General features: G+C 35.0%; 3 protein-coding genes across 3 annotated transcripts; 1 reads left to right on the forward strand and 2 right to left on the reverse strand.

Moving 5' to 3' along the window:
- Window positions 1-547: 547 nt before the first annotated feature.
- On the forward strand, window positions 548-4,798 carry taf8 (TATA-box binding protein associated factor 8). The gene is made up of 8 exons (XM_005811090.3): window positions 548-720; window positions 965-1,118; window positions 2,097-2,195; window positions 2,283-2,345; window positions 2,431-2,555; window positions 2,662-2,809; window positions 3,088-3,230; window positions 4,122-4,798. Exons 1-8 carry the CDS (start codon window positions 673-675, stop codon window positions 4,260-4,262), a joined length of 921 nt encoding a protein of 306 aa, XP_005811147.1. The 5' UTR covers window positions 548-672; the 3' UTR covers window positions 4,263-4,798.
- Window positions 4,487-7,541, reverse strand: pifo (primary cilia formation). Its single transcript, XM_005811108.3, has 5 exons — window positions 7,324-7,541; window positions 6,884-6,979; window positions 5,707-5,837; window positions 5,522-5,639; window positions 4,487-4,665 (listed from the first exon to the last, which is right to left on the reverse strand). Exons 1-5 carry the CDS (start codon window positions 7,480-7,482, stop codon window positions 4,600-4,602), a joined length of 570 nt encoding a protein of 189 aa, XP_005811165.1. The 5' UTR covers window positions 7,483-7,541; the 3' UTR covers window positions 4,487-4,599.
- Window positions 7,542-8,208: 667 nt separating this feature from the next.
- On the reverse strand, window positions 8,209-14,888 carry LOC102231626 (V-type proton ATPase subunit S1-like). The gene is made up of 10 exons (XM_014473332.2): window positions 14,724-14,888; window positions 13,352-13,472; window positions 12,725-12,799; window positions 12,450-12,643; window positions 11,447-11,484; window positions 11,272-11,357; window positions 10,942-11,171; window positions 10,824-10,856; window positions 9,801-10,023; window positions 8,209-9,160 (listed from the first exon to the last, which is right to left on the reverse strand). The coding sequence occupies exons 1-10, from the start codon at window positions 14,843-14,845 to the stop codon at window positions 8,948-8,950; spliced, it is 1,335 nt and encodes a 444-aa protein (XP_014328818.1). The 5' UTR covers window positions 14,846-14,888; the 3' UTR covers window positions 8,209-8,947.
- Window positions 14,889-16,743: the final 1,855 nt, after the last annotated feature.

Below are 16,743 nucleotides of genomic sequence, written 5' to 3' on the forward strand. Positions count from 1 at the left end.
AAATTCATCATAAAATGTAAGCAAAATATAAAATCATTTGTAAAATTCAAATTTAAAGCAAAAACAACTGTTCATAGTCTCATAAACTGGAAAGTTTCACAAATCAATAATGTTTTTTGTCCTGACTTAAATAAGTGAACAGAATTTGCACATCTCAGGATTTGGAGATTTGTTCACAGGAGCGTAGATACACAATGTATAATAATTTAGAGTGTTATTTTACCCCAAAACTGTTCTGTGATATAAAATTAGACATCAATTATTCTACAAACATGAAAGCAGCACATTAATTTGAGAACTATTGTGATGATCCATCTTCCCGGTGATGGCCTGAATCAATTGTTTTAAACACACATAAAGATACTATGATGTAAACAAAATCTCTATTTAAATTTTAAATAAATAAAACAATAATAAAACGGATGGTGTTAAAATAGTGCAAAAATCAGACTTAGGATTTGTTTTTCATGGTAACAGATGTGTCGTTTAACAAATTACCACTAGATGGCAGTGTTAAGTAAAACTGCAGGTTTATTCAACTTCCGCCCAAGTAGCGGAAACGACGTCATTAAACCGCACTATGTTTACTATCGGTAGCTACGCGCCAGTCGAATGAGTAAAATACGTTTACACGTTTATTTAGGTAAGGAAAGAAAGTTGAAGTGAGTGCAGATGGGGGATTCCTCGGCAGCATCGGGGACGTCGCTGAATTCAAGCGGGGTAAGAGTCGCTCTCTTCGGTCACGCAACAGAATGTAACGGTGTTTAAGCTAGGTAGTGTTAGCTCGCAGTCAAACAGCAGGTATATTTCTTCAATGTCTTACATATTGAGAAGGATTAGTTACTGAAAGTCATAAATATATTTACAAATTACTGCGCTGTGTATCTACATATGTTTTGATAAACATGTAGCTAACTAAAGATGAAGTCTTTATTCAGGCTCTGTTTCCTCTGTGCTCTGTCAGCGGGGAGCTAAAGCAGCCTCCAGCCCCGCAGAGAACTACCAGCTGGCCCGGCGGCGGACCCTGCAGGTTGTTGTCAGCGCCCTGCTTACCGAGAGCGGCTTCGAGAGCGCCGAGAAGGCCGCCGTGGAGACGCTGACGGAGATGATGCAGAGCTGTACGTATGATTCATTTAACTGGAAGATTTAAAATACTCTAAAGATCGTAAAACTTCAATGCGAAAACTTGAAATGGTGTCCGTCCATAAAATAATCATCAAAATAGAGCACTTAAAAAAGAGATGTTTGAGAACCTGTCTTTTACTTCTCATTAGGAAGTAAAGAATAATCTTCTTGGGCAATATTGCCAAAACTGTTATCACGACATATGAAAAATATATTTATGTATAAAAATATACAAAATCACACAATGCTTTTTGTGCATCAAAGAAAATACAAAATATATCTAAATATAAATGTAAACTACTTTTGATCAGCTACTACGTGTAAATAAAAATACTTAAATAGAAAAATGAGACAAACTGCTGTGGTTCAACAGAACTTTATTTTACGAAATGTTGAAAAGTGTTTTCCACTCACGTATCTTTAAGAACTCAAACATTAAGTGCAAAATTAAGAATCTTTGTTTTAATATAAAAGGAAATATTAATTTTAAAATGCTCAACAACAAAATACGTCAAATAGAAAAACCCTGGAAAAAGTAAAAGCTTGTGCTCGCTTCCTATTGATCAGGAATTTTGTTCATTTTTATTTCTACCATCTAACATCTCCATAAGAGTAATGACTGCCAAAGCCTGTCAAATGACTAGTTATGTTTGTTGACAGTACTTAAATCCGTTCTCCACTGAAATTTATTTAAATAAAAAAAGCTTTTTGTGGTGAATTTTTCTCATGTAATTAAAAAAATGAATACATTTTCTTATTTAAAACATAATTTTTTTTAAACATTTAATTAAAAAGCAGGATATGATTTAAGAAATGGCAATTCTGTATCCACTTTTCTGTACAAACACAAACCCTTAGATAAGGAAGAAAAATCAAAACTGGTGGTCCAAATTGTTTTATCATTGAATATTATTACATCCCTTTTGTTGTGTAAAGAAAAGATAAAATATTTGTCTTTTTGTTCCTCCAAGACATAACTGAAATCGGTCGATGTGCTAAAACGTACTGTGAACACACAGCCAGGAGCGTCCCGACGTTGTCGGACGCCGTGGTGACCCTCATTGAAATGGGTGAGATCAGAAATCCACAAACCGATGGCATGCTTTTCCTTTTGCTGCCGACAGACTCAAATGTGATGAAATTCAAACTGTTTGTAGGTTTCAACGTCGACACGCTGCCTGTGTACGCCAAGCGATCTCAGAGGATGGTCATAACCGCCCGTAAGGAAGTTTTCTGCCTCTCATTTATGTTCCCTGTGTGCTTTCCAAACTTCTAACTTTTTTTATTTTTATTTTTGAATTTCAGCTCCAGTGACGAACGCGCCGGTGACTCCTAAATCTCTGTCTGCTGGACAAAAGCGGACGCATCCGTCTCACATTCCCGGCCACTTCCCGGAGTTCCCCGACCCTCACACCTACATCAAAACACCCGTGAGCCAGAAACCAGTTTTAGAAAACAAATCCTTGAAAATCAAATGAGCTTACTGGTTTCTCTGAAGGTAACTGCTGATTACATTTGAACTTTTACGTCCTTCAGACATTTCGAGAGCCTGTGTCGGACTACCAGGTAGTGAGAGAAAAAGCTGCCACCCAGAGGAGAGACGTGGAACGAGCACTGACCCGTTTCATGGCCAAAACCGGAGAAACCCAAAGCCTCTTCAAAGATGACATCTCTGCCTTTCCCTGTGAGTGATGTCATTGTAACACTGGTCATTTTATAGTGTAAACTTCCACAGTATCTGTAGTAGAGACGACCCTAGAACTCACCTCCTTTCTTCATACCTTGTTTGTTGAAATTAATTGTTTCTCAATAAGGTTTTAAGTAGAAAAAGGAACATTTTAAATCAATTCAGCTGTTTTTCTGTATCAGATTGGTATTTACTGATACTAAACCTAAGATATAAGTATCAGAAGTGAAATAAATGTATCAGTGCATCACTAATATGTATATAACTGATTTCAGTGATCGCTGCCCGGCCGAGCACCATCCCGTACCTCAATGCCCTCCTTCCTTCAGAGCTGGAACTGCAGACTCTGGAGGAGACGGACTCGTCAGAGCAGGACGACCAGACAGACAGCGAGAACGCAGCAGGGAATGTTATCACTGTAAGTCTTCACAGCTGGAGTCTAACACCATTTTTCTATGATTTTAGTACTTGGATGTACTTTCTTCAGAAAATGTAGTTTTTCTTACTAATCTTACCAATATTAATCTTGTCTTTCTGAACTCACACAATCTGGAAATTACCCACAGATTAGAGCTGGGTAGTATGGCTTAAAATACAATTTCAAATTTTTATCATGTCAGATATTATTTGATTTTTATTTCTTATTTTTGCTCGCTTTCTTTTCTAAAAAAGAAGAAAATATATTTAATAAGTGGTGTTTATTTCAGTCATCCCTTCTGTGAGTTGTATGACTGAAAATTTTTAATTACAAGAATATAATCATAATATTATTAAGATTAATAATAAAAAGACGCAATTTTACCAGGAGAAACATCTTAAAATTCAGAGAGAGAAAAGTTCTTTAAATAAAAAACCATGCTTGTCCTGGGCATCCTGACATCACTGTGAGCTATGGAAACCAAAAGAATGCGTTGGTGGGAAAAGAAATCCAGATGTTCCAAAAGTTAAATCTTGAAAAACAAAAATTTGATTAGTTGATAAAATATATAAAAAATATTATAATAGTATTATTGATATTTTTTTGACAGAATAATCAATTTCATTTATGATTTTGGTTATATGGTTTTTAATTCCATTTATTTTATTTTGGATATTTAAAATATCTTGCAGTTCCAGCGTCAAGTGTCAAACTTAAAGTTTATTGCTCTTTTATTTACTCTCACTTGTAAATTGTCTCAAAACCATATGAACGCTTATTGCTTTCCTTTTTTGTCCTTCACTGTTCTATAACAATTTTTTTAGTGGCTTATTTTATTAGTTTGATACGGGAGCAGACATATTTTAACGTAAAACTTTCTTTGCGTCTCAGGATGATCCGAGCGCCGACAAAGAGAACTCCGTGCTGCCCCCTGGTGGCGTCGTTCCATCAACCAAGGCCAGCGAAGACAACGTGATCGACAACCCGTATCTCCGGCCCGTCAAGAAACCCAAAGTGAGGAGGAAGAAATGACCTCGCTCTAATGATGAACTCTTGTTTGCTTCTTTTGTTGCGGCTCCGCGGTGAAGACGTTTTCTCTTCTCAGAGACGAAACTTTAAAAACCTGCTGTGAGAGCAGGTAGCAGCCGCTCACTGTTTTTTTATGTTTTCTGTACACACCAACTTCATATTGGGATTTGTATGCAACAAATGTTCCATGTCACCTCCTCCCACGTTTTGTACAAATGCAAAAAGCAAGTTTGTTTTTTTATTAACTCTTACAGTATCTCCTAGGTGAGGATTTCTGCAGCTTCAGGCGATTCATCGCGGCCTCCATGTTGTGATGTGATTTCATGGCTCAGCTGTAGAGTTAAAAGTACAAACTCAGATAGGCCAGTTTGCCCCTGTGCCTAACGAACCCATAGTCGGTGGGTATCTGAGGGGAGGAAAGAAAAACAGAAGCTGGCTTTCAGTTGCTGCGTGTATAATTTATACATCAACCTTTGTTGTTTTTGTTTCTTCATTCATAATGTTGGATTGTCTTTTAAATACAATGACTTGGCAAAGTAGTGGAGCTTTTTTTTTTCCTTCAAAGTTTGTTTTGTAAAACCTCAAATCTCTTTGGATTTTATTTAGATCCAAACATAAAGTAACACATTTGCAAAGTGGGATCAAAATGATACTTTGTTTTTTAAATATTTTAAAAATAATGTGCAGTTTAGGGCTGCAACTACTGAATATTCTGACAATAAACAGGATTTAAAAAAATGGCACATTCTGCTGATTTACACTTAAGCCATTTTATACAATATTAGAAATACAAAAAAGATGGCAATAAACAAATTAAATTTTTAAAGAAGAAAAATATTTTATTGCCTAAAATGCATTGACAGCATTTATTTAGTGTTTGCTTGATCATTTGAAGCAAAGGACGCATCTGCAGCTAAAAAAATACTTGTAAAATAAAAAATAATCAGTACAGTCTTGATTAATTTTTGGATTAAGTTATTAATAATTAGGGGAAGGTGCTTTAAAGGAGATGTTTTTAAGGAGAATTTGATTTGGTTGCATTGAATTTTATTTACAGGTGTCAGCATAAACGAGGCTGAAACATCCCATTCACACTTTTCAGGAAATCAAATATGTTTCATTTCCTTCCTGATCTAAAATATTTGACACTTTGTGTTGAACTATTACATAAAAGCCCAAACAAAAAGCAGTGAGGTTTGTGGTGTTAATGTGAAAAAGTTCAAGAGGTATAGGTATATATTTAGATTTTTGGTGTTACTCACCGTCACTTTGACAGCCTTCTTGTTCAGCTGCAGCAGTTTGGACCAGTCTGGTTTCCCAAAGCACATGGGCCAGATCACCTTCCTGTTCTTTTTTGTGATGTGTTCGTACATCCCAGGGCTGAGTCAGGAAGAAACGACCGTTAGCTCAGTTCAACTCTGCGGCGTATTTATGGATCGTCTCTCACCCAGGGCTGTTGTAGGAGGTGTTTTTCGGCATTTTGAATTTATATTCATAAGAACCGAATGGAGCTGTGCCGTGGAAAGGAACTCTGGATTTGCTCTGATCTCTCTGGTACTGCTGAGGTGATGGAGTCAACTGGAAAAATGAATCAAAAATGAATTTAAGGATTATGGATCAATTCATAAATCTGAATTAAATCAAGGTCAAGGGTCAAACGTGACAAGATTGGTCAATATTTTAAAGGTGCAGTATTCTGGGATATTATCTGTAACCCAATTCTGATCGCCACTGCATCAAGCAGTGTAACTTGAATCGGTATTACACAAGATAAAAGACATAAAGAACAGAAACCCATAAGGTAATCTCAGTTCATCAGTGAAAACGCACACATGTTCTCTATTAAACTGAGTCAACCTCCATTTGATTTAGTGAGGGAAAAAATCCAGCTCACTGTGCCAAAGATAAGAAAACCCATCGAACTCTGAGCTTCAACAAACTTTATCAGGTTGTGTTTGTGCAGGGCGCCCATCAGTGCTGCTTGAGAAATAAAATAGTTCAGTGTGAAGGATGTTGGTCTTGAGATCCGAGTAAACTGAGGAAAGATACGCTGCTGAGAAGGTGAAGCGTCTTTTTTTTTTCCAGCAGAAGAATTCAACAGATCGCTTTATACACGTGAGTCGTTTGAACGATGCAGGGAGGAGTTCTGAAACAACCTCATCTTCCCTTATCAAAATGAAAAATATATACCTCAGAATCAGAGAAAAATCCTCTGAAGTGTTAGTTTGCACATTAAAACAATACAATGAACAGTGCAAAGAAATATTACACCAATTAGAAGAATCTTCTAGATCAAAATCACATCATTTATTAAAACATCACTGTGACTTACTGCTTAATTCAAGTTTTAATTTATTATAAAATGATTGATTCCATATTAATTTGCCACCCAGACAGAATCAGTCTTGCTTTAATAAATTTTGTTTGTAGAGCAGGTAAAAAAGCAATTATACCTTTAATCTTTTGCTATATCACTGAAAAAAATAACAATGTTTTTGGCACTTGAACACCAGTCTTCCAGCACCACAAAGAAAGGTTGCAGCTTATTCTTTTTTTTAAATTAAATAATAGCTGTATTTTATAACGGAGTTAACAACCGCCTCGACATGTAGTATAAACAATACCTTAGAAGGTGGAAAACGAATGTCAGTCCGGGCAGAGAGAGTATATCCCTTGTAACTCTCAGGTCTGGTTTCCAGATTGTAAACAATGGAGCCAAACTGTAAAGAGAAAAAAAAACAGCGGTTCTCTTAAAATTCAACATATTGTAGTCTCAAATCCATATCTCCTATCTCCATTGATTTATTTATTTTATAACATCTTTCACATTTACAAAAGATTCACAGATTTACTCATTAGGGTTTTATCATCTGTACAAACCACAAAAAATGTGTAATTTAATAATAAACAAAGCGGGGTATGAGCTAATTTCCGTTTTTTCTTTCCAGTACTTTTAGATTAGGCTATCCTTTAAATAAAAAAGTACAACATAAAATGGGCACTGTATCTTAGATTTTTTTTTTTTAAAAAAAGGGGGGGAATAATTTGTGATCAACGTATTCACCTCATCGTTGGAATAGCAGCCCGGTCCGAGATGAGGCGGCTTCCGAGCTTCTTCTCTTTTCAGCTGGTTTCCTAATCGGTCGAGTGGAAAGTAGCGGGGGTAAATTCTCCTGTCCTGTGAGCTTCCGAATCTAACGCGACGAGAACCCGGTTTTGGCATTTTAGAGGCAAACTGTCAACAGGGCGAGTAAAACTGGCTTAAATGTTTAGGGCCGTTACTATAGTAACAGGGACGTCGCCATAGTTACACAACGCCCGATGTTGTGTAAAGTTCTGGAAGTGTTTTAACGTTCAAATGTAGCAAACGGCTATGCTGCGAGTCCAGACAGCAGTAACTTATTTCCGTTAGGAAACCTCAAAGTTTTGAGATTATCAGAAATTTTCTAAAAATAAATAAATAAATTAATAAAATAAAACTTCCAAGTCAAAAACTTCCTATAAAAAACTAGAATTTTCTAGAACAATCACAAAATGTCTGAGCAGCAAAAGTTGAAAACTTTGCGAGAAAAAAAGCGCAAATGTTGAGATTAATTTCCAAAAAATATTTGTAAAAAAATATTTTTTCTGATTTTCATAAGTCTAAAATTTGCAGCCTTTGAAGCTCAAAATTTCACGTTTTTTCTAGGAAATTTCCAAAAATTAATTTAAAAAGCAATTTTTTCTTGCAAATATTTGACAAGTTTTTTCACAAGCTTTTTACTTCTGGAGTCAGAATTTCTTCCTTTTTCTCTGTTTTATCTTTTCTATCCACCATGGTCCTAATATGCACATTAACAATAGCTCTAAAACAAAATACACACATACACATTATGTAATACTATAAATTATTACATTACACACACACGCACACACATACATATATTCAAACATTTTACAACTGTTTATTCCATTTATTTTTATTCACAATTTTAATTCAAATTCCAAAATACTTTATTGATTCCAAGGGGAAATTAAATTTTCTTGTAAAGCATTAATTCAATATTCTTTCAAGAGTTATTGTAGATGTTAAATTAGAGGCAATTTACAGTACATGTAGTAGCATTTGCACATCAAAAGTTTTGATAAATATCCAATGAGGCACAAAATGGATTAGCTAATAACCATTAGGCTTGCAAGGCAAAGTACGGTAAACGGAGTAATTTTATTTTTTACAAATAAATTACAGTCTAAGCGAACATCGTATAACAGTGATAAACTAATGTGGCCGAACCCTGACAAGTGGAAAATAGATATTTTACACAGCCACCTTTGTTTTCTTTTACTAGTAATGCTAGTATATGATTTAAAAAAGCAAGATTTGAGGTCTGTAATGTTCCAGCCAGCATTCAGCGAACACATGCATTTTGGCAATAAAGGCATTTTCAGGTTAGAGTGCAAACTGCTTGTTTCAGGCACACTTTTCTTTAGCACATAGACATTAAATCAAATTTTATAACTTATAGATTTTGGGACATTAAAATATGGTGGAAAAAAAGGAATGTGTTTTACTCTCAAAACGTCTGCCAGGGAATTGCTAAAGAAAACTGAACAAAAGCATCTGTGTCTATAGAGGTCCAGACGTAGAAGCAACATGGCAGCTTCATTAGGGACTGATAGACACTGGAGGGCATCTTTGGTTGAACGCTTTAATCGGACTGAGGGACTGAGATCGATGGACCTTTGGGGTCGTCAAACCGGTCCATTGTGTTTAGCTGCATGATCATATGCAAGCCGTACACAAAAATTAGCAGCATGAGCAGTGAGGTGATGAGGCCCATCCAAATCCCAGCCGTAAAGAAACTGGCGCAGTCGCTGGCGTAAGAAAAGTTTGTTCCATTGGCCAACCCGAAACCCTGAATCTGCACCGGAAAAAAACCCACAAAAAATTATTAAATTATATATTTTTAAAAATCATAATTTCCTTAAACTAATCATTAAAATAAGCACTTGGCATTCATGCGAGGTTAGAACAGTATTTTCAGTATTTTTCAAAGTGGGAGCGCTAGAGGGCGCTGTGGGGCATCAGAAAGTTAAATAAAAATATGTAACAAATTGGATCCCATACGTTTTTTAATCTTATAAATTTTGCTTTCTGTTATTCAATCATTTTTAAATATAAAACATAATTAAAAATAATTTATTTACATTTTTGTTTCTGATTGGCTGACAGTGAAATTAAACAAACAGTTTTGCTCCTCAAGCAAGACATTAAAAAGTTTATGACAAAAAAATAAAAAAAATTGGAGGAGATTTGGTGGAATAAAGTAAAATATTAATGGGACTAATACAAAACAGTACATACTTCCTTAAGATCAAACATTTGATCAAATTTTCCGCCACAGAACTCATGGCCAATTAAAATCAGAAGGTGTGAGGCAGCATTTATGCTAAATGAATGTAAAAATTACTGAATAGTTAATAATAATAAAAAATAAAAACATTCTAAAAGTTTATGTTTCCTTACATATTTTTTAACATTATGTGGAAAACAGCTATTACCTGGAAGTCAACAAAATCCAGCTTCCACTGAGTGGAGTTTACAGGGGCTAGCAGGGCGTCTCCGACCGACTGGCAGTGGAAAGAATACTCTGCAGGCGCGTAGATCCCGTGACTCCCAACAAAAGACGCGGTCTGACCAGATGAACGCACCTGCATCTGAACAGAGTCCAGGGTGAACCAGTTTCGAGCAGAAACTGGATAGAACCGCTGACTCATTGTAAACCTGCCAATTAGCAGGAGAAGAAAAGAAAGTTACTCGAAAATGTATTGAGAAATGATGAATTGATTTCAACAAATGAAAACAGTATCAAGATTATCTTTGTATAGAAATCTGAAAAGTTTATAGTTTCAGAAACTATGGGGAAATATCAGTCATTTTAATTGATGCATTTATTTATTCACCTGGTATGGATCAATATTAAAAAAGCTTTCTTGCATTTTCACAGAGAAAAGTTACAAAACATTTTCTAAAAAAAAAATTCTTACCAAGTTTCTGGCATTTAGCAAACAGAAATAAATTTGGTAATTCTAACTAAGGTAAAAGAAGAAAAGTTCAGTCTGATTTAACTACAGACACTGAGAAAAAATATTTTGTGTCTTTTTTAGTGCGTGTAAATATCTGACTTAAACTGTATAATAACTATAAAAAACTTTAATAATAAAAACTCCTACAATGTCTCATTATTATTGTTTTGTATTTTGTTTGTATAAATAAAATATTATTGGACTGTATTGGATGAAGCACTGTAGTTTGAAAAACAAAAAACAACTAAAAAAGGTACAGCAGTTAAAAGACAAAATATAGTTTTACAATATATTATGTCTACTAATCTAATCAGGTTTAAACTCTATATTAAATACATGCAGCCTTATTTTTCCATACAGCTTTAAAAAGTTATTTTTAGACGGTTACTTTCTAAATACTTTCCATATTTCAGACTTTAGAAAAGTCAACCGATGACTGTCGTTCAAAACATTACTCAAATAAGATTAAAGTTTTTAGCGTGCAGCTTGTTGTCTTACCTCAGAGTGTAGTTCACAAAGGTGAGCACAAGCCTACAGATGGGGGAAAAGCAATTAAATAACTTTATAATCTATAATATAAAACCAATCATCTTTAAACTGAAAACCGCTGTCTTACTCTGAAGTAGTGTTGCTACACATGGATCCATTCGTTGTTGCGTTTTCTATAGGAAGGTCGATACGGTCCTGAGGGCTTGGGGGCGTGACGGAGAGACTCTGAGCCCACAGCATAATGCAGGGAAGTCCGGCCGTATTATTAAATATTATAGGCTCTTTAACATCAGCTGCAGAGGCTTGTAACAAGGTCCGGCCCACTTGCTGGTTTAATGAAGATGAAATTGAAATCGCCTAAAAATTTGAACAAAGTTCAGTGAGTAACTTGTACAAAAAAATCCAGAGCATGTCCAAACTTTAACCATTTATGTTTCTGACAACTGAGAGATCTTACTTGTGATGGCTGCAGCCCTGTGTACACTGCAGTGTACGAAACATCTTTGGCCTTCAGGGAACTCAGAACTTTCCCTATAATCTCATCTGGTGACAAAAAAAATTTGTTATATCCATTATGCTGAAATCAATCCCTAATTCTGTACTTAAACAGATAACCAGTATTTTAAACATACCATTGTTGGAGAGGACTTCCTTGCAAGATTTGAGTGAGCTGCAATACAATAAAGAATTGGTAAATCTGCTCACATTTTACAAATGTGAGCAAATCTATCAATGTCCTGCTGATGTTGAAAAAACACAATTTTGAAATTAAATTTAAATAAGCTTGTTCATACAATAAGTCATTAAAAATTATACAACAGTGGATGTAAAAGTTTTATGAAATGTATCCATGTTTCAGCAATCATGATCTATCAGAAGGAATGTCTGCGTTTTATTCAGGCACTGGGGAGACAGGCAATAAGCAATAAATCAACTAATCGCATGACAAATTAAAATAAGCTCAATAATTTCCATTTGCATGATTTATCATTTATCTCTTTTTACCAAAAACTGGATGACAAATGTCTTCAACTTGCCCTTCTTTTAAAGGACAATTTTGTTTACGAAGTCTTCATAATTCATTTTATTTGTCATTTCTGTTGTTTTAGTTTATTTATTTTCAATATTCAAAACGTCATAAACAGTTCCAGTCATAAACATTCATCAGAATTTAATGCCAACTGATCTTTGAGAATGTGTTCTTGCATTATTATACCATTACTTGAAAATGGCCTCAAAACAACAATATTGTCATTTATCGTAATAACTTCTTTAACGGTTTATCGTCTAGAAAAATTATTGTGACAGATTTTAATTTGTGGCATTTTGGGGAAATTGTAGTCAGATTTCACAGAAGAGCTGTGGATTCAACACACTCAAAAGACAACCTTATATGAACCATCACTTCCTGTCTTCTTCTTCATCGTTTCCCTTACATCTAATTCCGATACGGCTAAAAAAACCACCTCATCCTACTACAAAACTTTTTTTATTGAAAAACTTCAGTTTTCTCTAAACTGAAGTTTCTATTAAGAGAATTTATTTTCACAATTTCAATTTGCGCATTTTTATGGTTAATAGGAACGCAGCTGGTGATTACAAATGGAAATTCACAGAAAAACAAAAGAATCTCACTCGCAACCGTAAGGCAGATTGATGATCAGTAAATTGCTGATCGATGTGTTGAGGCTCAGGTGAGACAGAGTGTCTGGATCGACCAGCAGGGGGGCAGCGCCGAGTTTCTGCTGGAGCAGGGTGGGGATGGCAGACTCTCCTGTCCACTCCAGAGCAGGAAAATTCACTGATGAGGAAGCGGACTGGAGTGCAGCCTGTCAAAAAGTGATTGGAAAGAGTTTTAATATTATGCAGGTTAGTTACCAGCTCATAATTAGTGCCCAAAATAAACCCACCTCAAGGTTCCTAAAGACACTTTCCTGCTTGTTTCCAAACACTCCACCAAACAGGGTGAAGTCATCTTTGCTTAACTAAACATATAAATAAACATATTTAGTTAAAAACAAGCAACAAAATGATCAAAATGAGTTAAGTAAGAATCAACACAATAACCAAAGTGCAAAAAGCCCAGAACAATGAAAGCAGGAACCGTGCAAAGGGAAGTACAGTAAAAGCTCAGAGTCACGCCAGAATGAGAAGTCTGTTCCAGAGTCTCCTGATTCAGTAAGACTGGCGCTTTTTGTTTAACATTTACTGCAGAGAAGGAGGCTGGGTTTTAATTTACCCACTTGTTGATTTGTACAAAAAAGGTTCTGTGTGCCATGGGATGTCTCAAAACGCCAGGAAGTCCAATAATAATACCCTCTTTGATAACTGATGGTTTAAAATAACAATTATATATATACAAAATATACATGACATTTGTGCTTTTTTATTACAAATTATCTCCATTGTTTGTCTTTAAGTACTAACAGAAATAAAAATGATATTTAGTGAATGCCAATCTGTCTTAATAGGGGAAGGATGTTAGCCTCAGCTAACTTGTGTTAGCAAAAGCTAACTAATGTGTGCGATGCTCTGACCTTGTCCTGCAGGAACAGGATCACAGTGTTGGAGCCAGAGCCAAACACAGGCGTGAGGTAGGCGGCCAGCTCCTCCATGGATGTTATGTGTCCGGCCGGTGGAGAGGTCAAAGATGGCAAACTGACAATGACAACAACAGAAGCTAAATGCTAATTTTTCAACTTAGTTGCTAAAACATTAAGAACAGTCATCACAGCAATTTACAGGTTTATCCATGAGTCAATACATTTTCAATTAAAGTATTTTCATGAGTCTGTTAGACGTGTCTGCTGTCACAAAATAAATAAATTAATTTACTTATTTGCAGCGTCTATTTGTGATCAAATCACATGAGAGATGATTAAGCTAACACCTGAAATGTCCTTTTTATTTCTTATTCCAGATTTTAGCTTTGAGGAATTCAGATGATAATTTAAACAAATACACAATGTAATTTCTTAATTTTGTTTGGTTCATTAATAACCAGTACCTATATGCTAAATAAGCCACTGATTTGATACACGAGCACCCAAAAATAAAATCAGGTTTTAGTTTTTAACAATAATGTTTAGCAACATTAATGCAAAGCCTTTTTGTATCAAGGCAGATTATTCTTTATTACTGTTTTTAATTGTATAAATGTCATTTTACTCTTTAAAAAAAAGGTAACACTCAGGCTAAATAAAGGGATTGCAAAATGCAAGTACATTACGTCTATATTACTTACTAAAATCACATATAATTCAACAAAGGTCATAAGCTGAATGTTTCATGGCAATTTCTAAAAAATATACGTATAAAAGTGAACTTCTTTGTACATTTTGGTCACAGTATTTGAAAGGCTTTAATGATCCAAAATTGTATATTTTTAACCTAAACTCAACATCATAGCATCAATTAAAAGCTAGTTTAGTGTTCTCTCAGACGAAACAGTTTGCTTTGAAATGCAACTCTTTAGAAAATGTTGCTAACATTCCTAATAATGCCAGCTAATCAGCTCGATTATTGAGCCTCTTGTCATGTCATTGACCCACAATCACACAAAACACAATTTGCAGCTTTCAGAAAAATATGTGTATATTTTTACATCGGAAATTTAAGTTTTATTATTAGTTATGCTGGACATTTGTTTATGAAAATAAATACAACACTCTATATTTAATAACGCCCACAGATGCATTGTCGAATAAACTCTTTATAGTTTCTTTAAAAAAAACAAAAAAACAACTAAGAATACAGAAAAAAATCCATCTTTTCTTCAGGTTTGTGTTGTTTTAGAAATTCTAGACATTAAAAAGCTACGTAGCTACTTGTGTTAGCTTTAGCATGCAAGACCAGACTTCAAACGAGTCTTGCTACGTAAATTTAAAAACGAAAAAGAAAATTCAATACCTTTTGGTAGACCACATAAGAAGTGGCACTTGTGCCGTGCTGCTCCCTGAAGCTAAAAAGGCGGCGAAAAAGAATATAAAAGCCATTATTGATCCTTTACTGAAGTTCCTGGGTTCCGCCATTTTCGTTCTTCTTTCCGCACTGCCGCGCGTCACGTGACTCTAACCAGCTGACAGTCATGTGAGCAGATCCAAAGAAAGAACTTCCTGCTTCTTTCATTCAACCGGAGCAGCTCAACACTCACTCCCAGTGCAGCGGAAGGCTGCAGCCCTTACCATTTTGTTCTGTTTTAGTTGAAATTAAAGCTTAAGGAAGGTTTTAATTTACACAACCTGGTATCGCTGAACATATTAGCTCTCTTCCCGCCTGCTTTAATGTTAAAAATACATCATAATGTTGCAATCTGTAATAAAACACCTGCTATTGTTCTTAATAACGCTTGAAAATGGGTTTAAAGTGCGCTGACTAAAAAGTGAGGGTTCACCTGGCAGCTGTCCATGGTGCTGACACTACCTAAAATCATGACAATTTACCACCACAGCTTTTATATGCCTAGATGTTCACACATAGCGATATAAAATTCTGAAAACAAATACTACGAAGAAAGTAACTGCATATACAAGTAAAACTATATAATGCCTTTTGTTATATTTATAAAGCCCAACGTGTTTTCAGTCTGAAAAACCAACTCCCATCCACCCAGCTGTGGCGGCGGAGGGATACCACTGCGTGCATCCACGCAGGCAACGCTGGACCTACAACTGGGAAGGAAGGATGGAAAATACTCAGAAACAAGCTTTGCTCCCAGGATAAACTGGTAAAATCTGAACAGAAATGTTGAACTAAACTTTAGGTGTGAAGAAGGCAACTCAAAGTGGGGTTTCACTCTGGCCCCATTGTGTTGTTAGGTGGGAAGAAGCATAGGCATAGAAGGGTAGACGCCGCATAAGCATCCGGATTGTGCATCAACGTCGCCGCCATATTGGGGGTGTCATTTATAGGGAGATTTACCCAAAAAGATTATAGAAAGGATTTTACATGGAACTGTTTGTAATAATGAATGAAGAAAATAATATTAATAGTAATGATAACAAATCTAATTATTTTATATACAAAAAATTTGGAGAGAAGATGTGGAAAAATGTTTAAATATTACACATTTTACATACGATTTCTATGATCGTTGTAGAATTATTTTATTATATTTAACATCAGATTTAAAAAGTCAGAATATATAACTTGATAAAAAAAAATTCTACCACAGAACCAGAGGTGAACAGAGTAACCAGAAATTATACTCAAGTAAGAGTAAAAGTAGCCATCCAAGAAATACTCAAGAAAGAGTCAAAAAGTATTTGGTAAAAAGTCTATTCAAGTACTCAGTAACTGATGCAATTATCAGTCATTTAATATTTAAAATTGCATAATCAAACCAACCAAAATATAAATTTACGTGGAAATTTTGGTAGTTTAATGACAATAATTCATATAAGTAAAAAAAAAATCAAATCAGGCAAAGTAACAATTTTCCAAATAATTTTCTTTGAAACTTTATCAAAAACCTGCAAGTGTGTGTTTGATGAATTTTTATAAAACATTTTTGTTCTGGGTAGAGAATCCTGAAATTTGACTTGGTTAAGAGTACTAATAAAGTTACTCAAGCAAAAGTACAAAGTACAGCATAGTAAAAAAAATACTTTTTCAAAAATGTTACTCAAGTAAATGTAACTAGTTTTCTATCCAACTCTATAGAACTAGTTGCCAACTAAAATCAGAAGGTATGAGGCAACATTTATGTGAAATGAATGTAATAATTATTGAACAGTAAATAAAAGCAATAAGAAAAACATACAATTCAATGTTTCTTTATATATTTTGTAGCCTTGTCTAATCAGCATTTGGACTATACAAAACATATATTGTACAGAACGTAATTCAGCAAAATCATTTGAAACGTAAATGTTGCTTTCCAAGGCGAATACTCCACTCACAATATGGCGGACGCGCTGACGCATCGTCT

The sequence above is a fragment of the Xiphophorus maculatus genome, chromosome 1, assembly GCF_002775205.1.
Source record: "Xiphophorus maculatus strain JP 163 A chromosome 1, X_maculatus-5.0-male, whole genome shotgun sequence".
Lineage (NCBI taxonomy): Eukaryota > Metazoa > Chordata > Actinopteri > Cyprinodontiformes > Poeciliidae > Xiphophorus > Xiphophorus maculatus.